Source organism: Notothenia coriiceps, unplaced genomic scaffold (genome assembly GCF_000735185.1).
Source record: "Notothenia coriiceps isolate Sejong01 unplaced genomic scaffold, NC01 NC01_scaffold00000339, whole genome shotgun sequence".
NCBI lineage: Eukaryota > Metazoa > Chordata > Actinopteri > Perciformes > Nototheniidae > Notothenia > Notothenia coriiceps.
This window is the reverse complement of record NW_011333040.1, coordinates 3,747,464-3,760,641: the sequence shown is the minus strand read 5'-3', so window position 1 is coordinate 3,760,641 and position 13,178 is coordinate 3,747,464. Positions and strand designations below refer to the sequence as shown.

Sequence of the window (13,178 nt, the reverse complement as noted above, 5' to 3'; positions counted from 1 at the left end):
GTGAGGGAGATGTATATTCCCAGGTAGAGTGTCCTGTCTCTGTCCTCTTATCAGGACCAGAAGCAAGATGAACAGTCGAATCCTCCCAGGTTTTATTTGAGCTGTTTTTTGACTGCTCTATGTTTAAAGGTGAACCACTCTGATATCTAAATGTAAAGAGGGTTCTGGGTTGCTTCAAAACACTGGAGTTTGAAAGGATGCTGATCATTATTGTTGAATTAATCTCTCGTAAGGGTTACCAGAATGACTAAAGTGTGAATGTTGATCATTGCAATTTAATCTAATCTGGCATATCAGAGTGTACATGTTATTTCAGGCATATCTATATTAACAGTGACTCTACATATTTAATTGGAGACTAAACTCCACAGGGGGACATTATCAAATGTTTTAAATGTGATAAGGTGACAACTAAATAATCACTGTTGAATATCAAAGACAGACCACTGTAATTGATGCCAGTCTGGCTCAATGATGCTGTTAAACCAAGATTGTGAGATAGATTTAAGCTTTATTACTCCTAGGTAGGAATTTCTCCTATTATTGCTGCAATTTAGTGCTTTTACCAGAAGGAATGGCAGATAATAAACTAATGCTTCAGATAATTGACACAGCTAAATGAAAACACTAGGAGATACACAGAAAGTGTGAAAGTGTTATTTGGCTTGGAAAATGTTGAAGATGCCAGAAATAAGATTATATTTGAACAATGTGACAAAATATGCAGCACGTGCCGGTCACAGTGAGGAAAGAGGGCAAAGTGATGAGGGAAACTACAATTCAATTATAAAAATGATATAAGAGAAAGAAAGATTAAAAGAATGGGAATAAATGAATAAACACAATTTGACTTTACACGGTTAACATTCCTGAAATCAATTATTCTTTTATGACAGACTATACACCACAGGGAGAACTTATTCTTAGTTGAAATTATACAAGAATATAATGTTTTAAAGTTTGATAATGTCACAATAAAATTACTGTGGAACATCAAAGTCAAACACACTGTAATGTATTCCTCTCCGGACAAATGATATAGCTAAACTGACATTTAGAGATGAATAATGGTTTATTATTAGGGACAACATTGAATAAAAATATGTAATCTACAGTATGACAAAATGTGCAACACGTGTTTTTCATAAAGGGGAAAGAAGGCAAAAGGTGAGGGGGGAACTACAAATGCAATTTCTAAGAACCAAAAGAAAAATACTGAATATTAAACGTATGAAACAAATAGTGGGAATGAATGAATACGTTTTTTTTATTTTGTTTTGCTTTAATCCAAGCTCTATCCCCTCTGAACATCATTACTGTATCTTTCAGCATGTTCCTGGACAGCCTGGTTTTGTGTTTACTACTCCTAGAGTCACTACTTTGCATGAGGCAGCCAGCTGGGCAGTTCCGTGAAAGCACCTCCCTCTTCCTGAGTGGCTTTTCTACTTTAGTCGCTCACAGAGAGGGGAGCTGTGTGAGTTTAACCAGTCTCAGCTCAGTCCTCAGGTCAGGACCTCCAATTCGCGTGAGAGCACCGAGTCACAGTGCAGATTTACACAAGTGAGAGGACACACACATCCAGACTTAAACTCGTGTGTGAAGCTGGAACAAACACCAGCACCGTTTCCCACGGAGTAATCTCCCCAAGAGGGCGGGGGTTGGGTGCATCTCTACGCACACCCTTCCTAAGCAGTATCCTGAGCTTTAACTCCACTTTAAAAACACAGTGAAGGCAAGAGAAGCCTTACCACCACCATGCCGAGCAAAAGCCAGTCTTTACGCCCCCGGTTGTGCACGCTGGACAAGGCGGACACCGGGTACGGTTTCCACCTCCACGGAGAGAAAGGTAAGACGGGGCAGTTTATCCGGTTAGTGGAGCCTGACAGCCCGGCTGAGACCTCGGGGCTCCGCGCGGGAGATAGGCTCGTGTTCGTGAACGGGGACGACGTGGAGCACGAGAGCCACCAGCAGGTCGTGTCCCGGATTCGAGTCACCGCGGGTCGGCTGGAGCTGGTGGTGGTGGACCCGGACACGGAGCAGCTGCTGAAGAAACACAACATGAAGTGCCTGAAGGAGTATGTCACTGACGGGGTGCCCTTACCCTTCGACGAGGAGGAAGAAGAAGAGGAGGAGGAAGAGGAGGTGGTGGTGGTGGTTGAGGCAGTGGAGGTGGACGGGACAGTAAACGGGGATGAGAGGCATGCAAAGGAGGGTGAAGAAGACGAGGAAGAGGACCGAGAGGGGACACCCAGGGAGTCCACGCCAGTCCCGGAGAGAAACGGGGAAATCCACATGCACGTCGAGAAAAAGCTGAGCATCAACTCTGAGAAGGTGAGTCAAAGTTTGAAAAAAAAGTTTATGCTCACTCATTACAACATACAATAGCATTTAATTCCAAAAGTGACATTAATAGAGCTGACCTCTGAATAGTCGACTAATTGGTAGTTTTGCTATCAGTCGACTAACTTTTTTTTACTGAATGACATACTTCCATAACACTTATGTGCACATCTCTGGTGAACAAAAGAAATAAGATACCATAAAACAAGTCAATATAAGTAAGATAAGATACACCTTTAAGCTGAATTATTAAGCAATAATAAAGTGAAACACAGGATAGGACAGATAAGAGTTAACCCTTCTGAAAAAACCAGCTTGACCAGCCTGACGATATTAGGCTGGAATGGTTGACTGGTTTAGAGGGATACTGGATGGCTGGTTTAGCTGGTTTAGCTGGTGCACCAGCTAAACCAGCTAAACCAGCCATCCTGGCATAGTATGCTGGTCTATGCTGGGCTGGTCACCAGCAGCATCCATCTATTATGTTTAATAATAGTATTAAATATACCATGCTGGAAGCTTACCAGGATTCCAGGTGACCAGCATACATTGTTTAAATACTGGTATGATTATTTAAACCAGAGAACATAAATACATTATAAAGATTCATTGTCATGTATTCTGGTATCTACCAAAAATAAAGACATTGTATAGTGTTCATAACAGTCTTTTTAATTTAATAAATAGCTAGTTAATATAATAAAATACACAGTAACAATACAATAATTATACAAATAACAACCAACCTGCAAATCAACCTGTTTTAGATCAAAAATAAATATATGATCTAAAACAGGTGCATTTGATTTAAAATACAAGTAATAAATACAATTCAATATTTAAATGGTAACAAAAACATTAACACTATGTATGATAAGAAAAAGTGTTTTTTGTTTTTCCTTGTTCATGTCCATAATGTTTCCCGTTGTGTAGCGTCCAGCCTTTTCCAATCTGGTCTGCATTTCTGTCTGTTGAAGCCACTTCTTGAAGCAAACTGAAAAGAAATGTACAGATATAAGTACACTGTAAAAAGAAAACTTGACATTTGATTTACGTTAACATTTGGGCTGCTGTGGTTGCCAGAACTTGACCGTTAAAGTATGGTAAAATACATTACAAATGACAGTTGGTTGGCATAGACAGTCAACAATTGCTTATGGTGAATTACAGTGGCAAAAACAAATAGAGCTAGTGTACACGGTGCAGCTGTATTATCTGGGAAATAGAAGAATCGGATCAGGATTCGGTATTGGTAGACAATCCATATCAAATGAATCGGATCATTATTAGCATCAGCACTTGATCACCTTTGTCGACTTGCAGCCTAAATACAAAGATAACTCCACTCCTCTCCTACCACTCTTACCTCTAATGAGCGTTGGTAGAACTAGTGTCCGNACACACATAGTTGAGGTATAGCTAGGATGAAAATTACAGGCCTCTCATCTTTTTAAGTGGGAGAACTTGCACAATTGGTGGCTGACTAAATACTTTTTTTCCCACTGTATATGTATTGGTACTCTTATGCAGAGGTTTCCAACATCTGCTATAATTGACATAAATGTGAAACTAAATGTGGTTACTATCAGAAAGACTTATGAGGCTTTTGAAATGGAACAGTCACAGTTCAAATGAGGAGAGAGAGAGATAGGAAAAAAGCTAATGGTAATTGCCTTTCTTTGTGGATATTGTAACTCACCAGATCACGATGCTTCCAGGCAGCGACAATATCATTTTAGCATCTGTTTCTTTTCATGACTGCACTTGTCATGACTCCTTAGAACAGTTTGTAAAAAGTACATCATCCATATGTCTCCTGATTTTCTCACTTGTAGAGGGGTGACAGCACCTTAGACACTTTCCAGTAAAAGACAACAATGGGAGAGAAAATAGGGTGCTGCATGGGGAAAGATGAACAGGATAAACAAAAGATATGACGCAAAACGTACTCAGTTTAACTGTTAAGATTGTATAAACCTCTGTGACACAAGTGTATGGATATACACGCACTGGCTCAACTGATGCTATTATGGAACCTCTTAAATGGGGATTGTGCAAAGTGAATTTTACATTTTGTGAACAAAGTGTTGCCATAGGGCTTTTAAATTAACAAGGTCAAGACAGTGAGTGTGTGAGCGTGTCAGCAAGGAACAGATGGTTCTTGGAGAATAATTATTGGTATTTTAGATAATTGCGGGTGTTCGGTTAACCTTTTCTCCCTTAGTCTTTTTCTCAGTCTCTTTTCTCCTCTTAAGATCCTTTCAGCATAAAAAAAAATATATAATTTGGCTTATTACAATTTTAAATCACAGACACCACGCTCCGTTCTCAACATAATCCGCTTTCATTTGCTTTGCCATCAAATTGAAGATGTCTATGTGTGATTAGAGTTTTCAAAGCTTATTTAAAGGGAAGCTTGGTTTTCTTTTTTAAATACTGCTATAGCTGGAAGAACTCTTGCTCTGCAGCCAGACAGGTTTCTTAGAGTCTGTAACTTATCATTATGTCTCTGTGTTTATTGTCAGTCACCACAAAAAGATAATCTATCATGTTGTGTTGTCTCTTTAAAGACAGATAGCACTGTGTAATCTGATAGTTTGATGTCAGACTGGTCTTGAGGTGGAACAGATCCAGACTGTATTGTCAGTTAACACACTTTGATTATGTTTAGGGCTGAACATTTCTTTTTGATATATCAGAGAATAATGAAAACTGTCCTTTATGATTCGTGCAAATCGTCAAATTCCAACAGCTCAATTGTTTTTGCATTCAACTCCACAGGCCTCTAAGTGAACCTGAACCTTCCATCTCCAGAAGCATGTTTTCCACTGCGTTCGTCCCTTCGGGCGTTTTTGCAGTCTCCACACCTCACAGGACGAAAAACATCTCCTTCCCGTCTCTGTGATGGTTACTGTCAACATCTTCTGCAGCTGCTATTGGTGCAAAGCAGCGGAAAACATTCAGGATGTTTTCCAGGTACCTGCGGTGCTGCAGTATATCATTCATCCCAAAGTAGACTTATTGATCACAGTCTTGTCTTCCATAAGGCCTCAGTGGACAGAGTCTCTGCTGTGTGTGTGCTTGTGTTGGAGTGTGTGTGTTTTCTGTGTGTGTAAACTGTCATCTCTGCTTAGGGACAGGCAGCACGGAAAGGTTATTTATTTAGCCTACTTTCAGATTCCCCATGTGTTAAAGGAATTTTCAAATCCTTCAGGATTCATAGATCAAAGACTAAACAATTCCCCTTTGCTCCGACAAATAACAGTTGTAAATTTGTATTCATTTTCTTGCGGTTTGTCCAATTGCTAAATATTTTCAGTACAGCATAGGAACAAAGGGTACTCCCTTTGCATAGCATTTGCATAACCCTTCCACTCCTTTGAGTTTTGACGAGCCTTGGGGCCAGACAGCTCCGTACAGTAGCACTCAGCGTGCTTTGCTGAATCCCAGGCTGCATGCATGTTTGCCTGGCTGCTCCCTCAGGGCCTGCCACTGCCCGGATTTCTGTCTGCCTGTCTTGTTTCTTGCTTTTCTGTATTCTCGTCATAAAACTCGGTTTACTATTTAAATATACAAAGTTAAACCTTCAAGGAATGATTTGACAATTTAGGAAAAATGCAATTTTACTTTCTTGCTGCTAGTTAAATGAGGAGATGAATATAAGGCTGGAAGCAGAAAACGGTTAGCTTAGCTTAGCATTTAGACTGAAAGGAAGGAAAAATGGCCAGCCTGGTTCTGTAAAAAAGACTGCCCATTCCAGGGTCCCTGAATCGAGTTATAATGTGCTTAGTATATTTGTTTGTGTTGCATTTGGACAGACACAGGCTAGCTCCCCCCCTGTTAGTTGCCTTTATGGTAAGCTAAGTTTAGTCTCTGTTTAGTCACAGTCATTGTTTCCTGCTTCCAGGTAAAATGTAAAGGACCCCTTTGAGAGTGATATTGAGTTTGTAATATAACAATGAAAGTAAAAAAACGTATTTCCCGAAACAATTACTTTAATTGCTGACCAATCTTTTTGTATTACTGTAAACCGACACACAGCCTTGAAGGAAAAAGGACAACCTGTGACTCAAAATAAGTTCAGCAATAAATAATCTTGTTTAAAAATATGCAGTTCTGTCTTGCACAGGAGGTAGATCAGAGATGCTGAGATGTAGTCGGATTCAACTGTCATCACAGTGTGAAATATGGTGGGCAGTTACAGCTGTTTATGCTCCTAGTCAATATTTGGATGAGGGAAGAGGTGAATTACCCTCAGTGTGTATTTTTATGGACCAGGCTCTACACTCAGGGCGCAATGGGAGCATTAACTCAAAATGTGCTCTCAGAAATTCTAGAAAGCAACAACAGCAAAGTAACATTTGTGACGCTGTGAGTAACATGATGTTGGGGATGTTGGATGAGAGCCATTAACTACATTTCAAGATATTTGAAATCAGAGAGGAGGCAGATTTAGCAACAGTTGTCCAGAGAAGCCTATCATAAGGTACACAATTTAATTTTGATTTGATATTTACTGTATTTTCCATGTACTCTTTGTTAGCATTCCAGTTGTAAATGGCCCAGAGCTTCTATAATATTCAACCTATTACCTGTCCCTGAGTACTGAGTGAATTTAAACTACTTTGACCTACAGTGTAATTTAATTGTATGGGATGCTCCAACAATTGAATGCTTAAAAATATGCTTTTATTTAAAGTCCAAGCTTTAACTCCTTTAGGTCAAGCATCAAAACTGCTAGATCATACACTTGCCATTATGGAATGATGCAGTAATGTTACTGCATCAGTTCTTCCTGTCTTTCAGTGCATATGCCACAAGTTAGCAACACATGAGGCTTTCTGGCCTAAATTGAAACCCCAGCTTTATCCAACCTGATGATAACACTATGATATTGATAGAGTCATTTAAAGACCAGCTGCTTCAAGCTCCTGAAGTTATTATACCACTGTTACAAAAACACCGGTCCATTTGATAGCTTTCTCCCAGAGCAAGTAACTGCAAGTTAAAAGGTTAAGTGGAAAAGTTGACCATGAGTTTAAGAGTTAAATTCAATATTTTGGGGAAAAAACACTTAAGTGCATTCTGGCAGATAGTTACCTCTCTCATAAAGATCCTTTCATGCAACTGGTAGCAAGTTACCAAAGCTTAACACAAAGGTCAGGGAAACCTCTATCTCTGTACCGCTCAGCTTTGGCCACTTCACTCTTTAGAGAACACTTACACACATTACCTTTGTCCAAACAAAATATGCACACAAACGTTCCTGCACAATCTCAGATGTTAATCCAAATGTTGTAGATAACCATGCAGCAGCTCAAAGTCCTGCCTGTTTATATTCACATCTTGAATGAGGAGAGAATCTCTCTGGACCAAACACCATGGCTCCAGTCCCTCCAGGGAGAAAATAAAGGCGTCTGAGTGTGTCTGAATGTGTGCGTCATTGTGTGTGTCACTGATAGCTTTGGAGAATAAATAAATAAGACAGAGCAGACGTTCATTGGCTTTGCAACACAAGCCGTATCAGTTTTGTCAATGTTTAGTTACATACAAAGAACATTTGCAATTCATGTTTTTTTCAGGGCTGTATTCCCCGTCGTCACTGAAGCACGAGAGTCACATCACCTCTGGGAATTACAAGTGCATTTGAGTGTACTTTAAATGTCAAAAATGATTCAATCTTTTTTTTTCAATATGGCAATATAATTTATCTATTTATTATTAAGTCAGCCAAGGATTTATTTAAAGAGTCATTGACCTGTCATGTATCTCTTTTCGCTTCTCCAAAAGGAATCCACAATTATCTTGTGTATAATGGGAGCCGACATTAAAGGAAAAGTTCATCAATTTGGAAAATATGCTTGTTTGTATTCTAACTGGAAAAAAGCTCCCAATATAATAAATAGTGGGTAAGGTATTCGTAGATGTATAAACTGGTTTAATTTTTTTTGGCAACCACTAGCAGTTTACATAACAGCTTCCAGAGTTTGGTCATCTTACTGTGTCTGACATTACTCTTTCCCGAATGGAAATGATTGACAAACGCTCTCTTCTACTTCTTCCATACTAAATACTACATCAGTTCTTTCCACTTCTTTCCCTTGTACTCCCTTTCCACTCCTTTCGAGTCTGTCCACAAGCATGGGAACTTTCAGCAGGAGGGGGTGGTGTGTAGGCCGGAGCCTGAGAGGCTCGTCATTGGCCAAGAGGCAGGAACCACTGTGACATGATTGGCTGTGAGTCGAGAGCTGTGAGCAGAGTTTCCTCCTTATTCCAGAGAGCATCAGTGAGCAGCGGAGGGGGACTGGCTGTGTCAGAGATGCACACAAGATACTTCTATTTGTTTTGGTTTCTTTGACTGGGACTTTCACAGAGGAAATTGAGGAACAGAAGATACTGTACGGAGCCCAGGAGTGGATTTATAACCTCTTTCTGGAACTTTCTCAAAAATATATAAAGTAAGTTTTATTTTGTTACAATTTTTCTTCCCTGTCACTAGCTATAACTGTAACTAGGAAAGCAGATGTTCTTGTTGTGGGCTTACTATTGGAACAAAAACTCACATCATAGCACATAAAGAGAAACACATCAGTTATTGTGATGAAAACATTTGATACATAAATAATAATAAAGTCTTTACCAAGGTTTTATATTCTGAAATTAAAAGGCCTGTGCAATCGTGTGAACATGGTACATGCGTGAGTGTTTATGTATATTTTCACATGCATGGGGATGCATGGCATGCACTTAGCTGTCTACATGTGTACATGCACTGAGAGTACTAACATCCTGTGTCTTTGAGGATGTAGTCTTGTGCTTTATGGGAGGCGACGATGCAGTGCGACTTCACGGTGACCAACCTCATCTGCAAACTTGTCACAGCAATGCTTTGCATTGACTGAGTAGCTCAAGGACTCCCCTCCCAAAATCTCCTGGTGTGACTTTCAGACTGCAGGTAGTCGGCTATAAATAGGCCTGCTCCAAACTGTGCTGCAGTCACACATACATTTAGAGGTAACAAGAAATGACAGTCATTGTTTAGTTTTTTCAAGTTAGGAGCATTTTGATTCAGCAGTCACAATTTGAATCCGGTGCAAACACCTAAATGGTAAACAGAGCTAACCAGAGATGGACAGTTGAGTTAGACGATGAGATGATGATGATTAGAAGATGAAAGCATGTATCAGTCAGTCAGTGTGTGTGTGTGTGTGTGTGCGTGCGTGCGTGCGTGCGTGCGTGTGACAAGTGTTAGCCTGTCTCAGAGTTGAACTATTTCAAAGCACCTTGCTATAGCATGCGGCAGACAACCTGTCACAGTCCAAGATTGTAGCTCTGTCTTGTTATGATGTGTACTTCTAAACACAAGAAGAGTGGGTTCAAAAACGTACATCATATCAGTACACACAAATTAGACCAAGGAGGATTTCATGTTTTAGCCAGTTAACAAACATGTAAACCTGTTTATGTGTCAAATGTGTAATGTGAAAATTGTAACTTATTTTGAAGCAAACTAAAGATGAAATCTTATAAATTGTGGGTATGACATAAGGAGAAACAGTGTGTTTTCACCGGTTTTCACCTGACCTTTGTTCTTCAGAACAGGGGACTCAGCCCGCCGTTTTTACCCGTCTGTCAGCCTGATGGTCTCAGGGCTCTTTTATTGCAGCGTAGAACACAGGGAGTCTTGTGTTGTACCTGACCTCGACTATATGCAAATCCTACTGTCGGACTGGCAGCCAGCGATGAACTCCACCTCCACGTGGACGAGTCCACAAGATGAGAGCACAACACAGAGATCATTGTTTCACCTGAGCATCACCTGAGTGCAGAGATAGAGACTCACAAGCTGAGACAGACTCTGACCTACAGTATATGACAGAGGAGTACACACACTCCTCCTCCCTTCTAGTTCTGTGATGAAGCGTTTCCTGTGCAGAAATATGAACAAGTCAGAATTAGCTGCATAATGCATGGCTGTGCTGATTTGGCAGTTATTATAAAACCACAGCATCAGAGGAAATTCTTATGGAGCACACATTATTTTTCTTCTTATATTATTCGTATATCCTTTTTGGTAGGTTGCCCTAGGTCGGTTTTCTGAATCAGTGTTGTTGCTTGCCAGAGCGAATGAATGGGAGCAAAGAGTAATGAGCTTGGCTCGATGTACTTCATGTGTACTCTAGAGTCTACGGGGACAAACAGCACCTGCGTTGCTACTGATTTATTAGTATCAGTCTTCGGAAAAACGATCTCTGGAGCTGTGTGTGGATGCACTTAAGCTATTGTCTCAACTGTTAACAAGTCTTTGTTATATTCAGATGGCTCAAGCAGCTGAGTTATACAGAGTGATTGGGCATTTATGAGTTTCCAGAGGTAAAAGGTCAGGGAGCAACATTGGAAGACTGCAGCGTTTGGTCCCAACAAAGTCAAATGTCACAGGTTTCCCTGAGTCATTCTTGACATTTTACAAGTGGGAGTTAATGGGAAATGTTTATCATTTGCTTCCCAAAGCATATTCATTACTGTAATAAAGTCAGTGTTTGTTTTCCTCCCTTTTTCTGGCAAGGGTAAGCAAAGGTCCTCTAAACTAAAGCAATGTGCACACACACACACACACACACACACACACACACACACACACACCACACACACACACACACACACACACACACACACACACACACACACACACACACACACACACAGGCACACACAAACACATATAAGCAAGCAAGGCCAAAAGCTTACTTATCTTTTTTATTGGATACTCTGTTCCCAAAACAATGAGCAGGAAATTGCTTGTGTTCTTAGGGCTAAGCGGCCATTCTTGGACTCTGCTGGTGTTTGGAGCTTCAGTAACATTTACTAGGCTGGTTGATTGATTGTAAAAGTCCGATCCTTTTAAAGAAATGCTTGAAACACATCTTCATCAATTACCTTTATATCTGTTTTTAACTTTAAAGTGACAGGAAACAGGTTTTTGGAATCAAGATTGGTTTGTTGCTTAGGCAAATGATGTTCCCTGCCTCCAGATGTTTGGCAACATTGTCATGAATCCCATGACGAATGTGCTGTTTGATATTTAAAACAAGACGTGTGACTTTTGAACCTTTATTGGATTCTTTCCCCTTGCACACCCTTAAAAGGCAGCCCCAAAGGCATGTCTTGAGACCATCCCATGACACATAATGAGTTAAAGGGCCCATGTCATGCTTTTCCGATTATTACCCATCCCCTTGTGTGTTATGAAGGTTGTTATGCATGTAAACGGTGTGCAGAGTAAAAAACCCTCAAAGTACACCCTGTAGCGAGTAAAACTCTAACACAGAAAATACCTCCCCAAAACACCTCGTTGGAGATTTCTCATTGTCCAATGTTTTCTTCCTGGGTATCGTGACGTGCCCTTACCCAAATGAACAACAAATGACCGGCAGGAGCTCCTACAAGCCGTTTAGGACAGAGGGAAATTCAGTGAATACACATACTATACAGAGATGCTGTATGAGAAACCAATGTGATTTTGGAAAATTGCACAATTTAAATCTATTCTAGTAGACCTCAACAATGGAATTATGATCAGTAGAAATGGCCATGACATGGGACCTTTACACAGAACAGACATGTCCAAAACTTGGACAGAGAAAAAGATACAAGAAGACATATTGTCTCCCTGTCTTCCTCTCTGTCTTTTCCTCTCTCTGTAGTAGAGCCAAACATACCCTGACCTTCAGCACAGCTGGATGGTATCAAGGAAACCACAACACACTGTCTTACTATCAATCTACTGTCATGGTCAGCATTGGGGCTGCATCAGATAGCCTTATACTGATGTCATCCACACCAACAGGAGCAGGGACTGACGAAACAAATGACGAGGATCTCTGCCTCTGCAGCAGCATCTGTGTTCGATAACTTTGTTTCGTTAGGCAGGAGGAATGACCTCTAAGGGACCTGAGAAGAAGTGTAAGAAGAGGAGAGAAATAGCTTGTGCATACTACTCTTTTTTATTTGCCTTTCCCCTTGTCACACAGGAACGCCTGTCAATGTGTTTGTTAGTTATTTTGTTTTTGAAATAAAGAGCAAAAGCCTAGCCTACTTTTATAGATGCAAAGCTAGTGATCTGGGATCTGCCATTATCTGGATTGTGTGGAATAGGCGGCGGGGGGGGGCCTGATGATGTCTTGAGAGAATGATGGTATGCACTGGTCATCTTTTGATCATCTCTCGCACGGCATATCCTGGTGCTTTGTTTAACGGACAGAGAATACTTTGTTTTCCAAAACTTTCCGTTAGCAACTGTTGACATTTTCTATGTTTAGACTGGGTCATGGCAGTGTTGCTCTTAAAAACATGAGATGTAGACAGAAGACGACAGAAGCTTTGTGCTTCTGCATAATGGGGGAAACGTTTTCCTATAAAAATACAACCCAACTTAGTTTTTTAACTGCTCTCACAATCACACACACACACACACACACACACACACACACACACACACACACACACACACACACACACACACACACACACACAGGAAAGGACAGTGAAATGAGTGCTTCTCCATAGAGATCAAGCACCTGGACAGTGTTGTACTGTAATATACAGTTTGAACTTGTCTCTTACTGAGAAGAAGTGTTGGCAGTTCTTAGAGTAAGCACACGCCGCAGTGTAATTGGAATTAAGTGCCTTTGACAGCTAGTGTTTGTGCAAGGAAGGGATGAATAAACATATGGGGTGGCACATGGATAATTTGATTTCCCTGCAACATGGCCAAAAAGAATGCACTTGAGCTCATCCCTAATATTTGCATTGAGCCTTCACCTTCTTCTGCATTATAT

General features: G+C 40.5%; 1 protein-coding gene across 1 annotated transcript in view; it reads left to right on the top strand.

Moving 5' to 3' along the window:
• The first annotated feature begins 1,417 nt into the window (after window positions 1-1,417).
• nherf1b (NHERF family PDZ scaffold protein 1b) overlaps window positions 1,418-13,178 on the top strand; it is a 47,940-nt gene continuing 36,179 nt past the window's right edge. Inside the window, exon 1 of the mRNA XM_010768190.1 lies at window positions 1,418-2,331. Within this exon, the coding sequence (XP_010766492.1) occupies window positions 1,756-2,331 (576 nt within the window). The 5' untranslated portion in view covers window positions 1,418-1,755. The remainder of the gene's footprint in view (window positions 2,332-13,178) is intronic.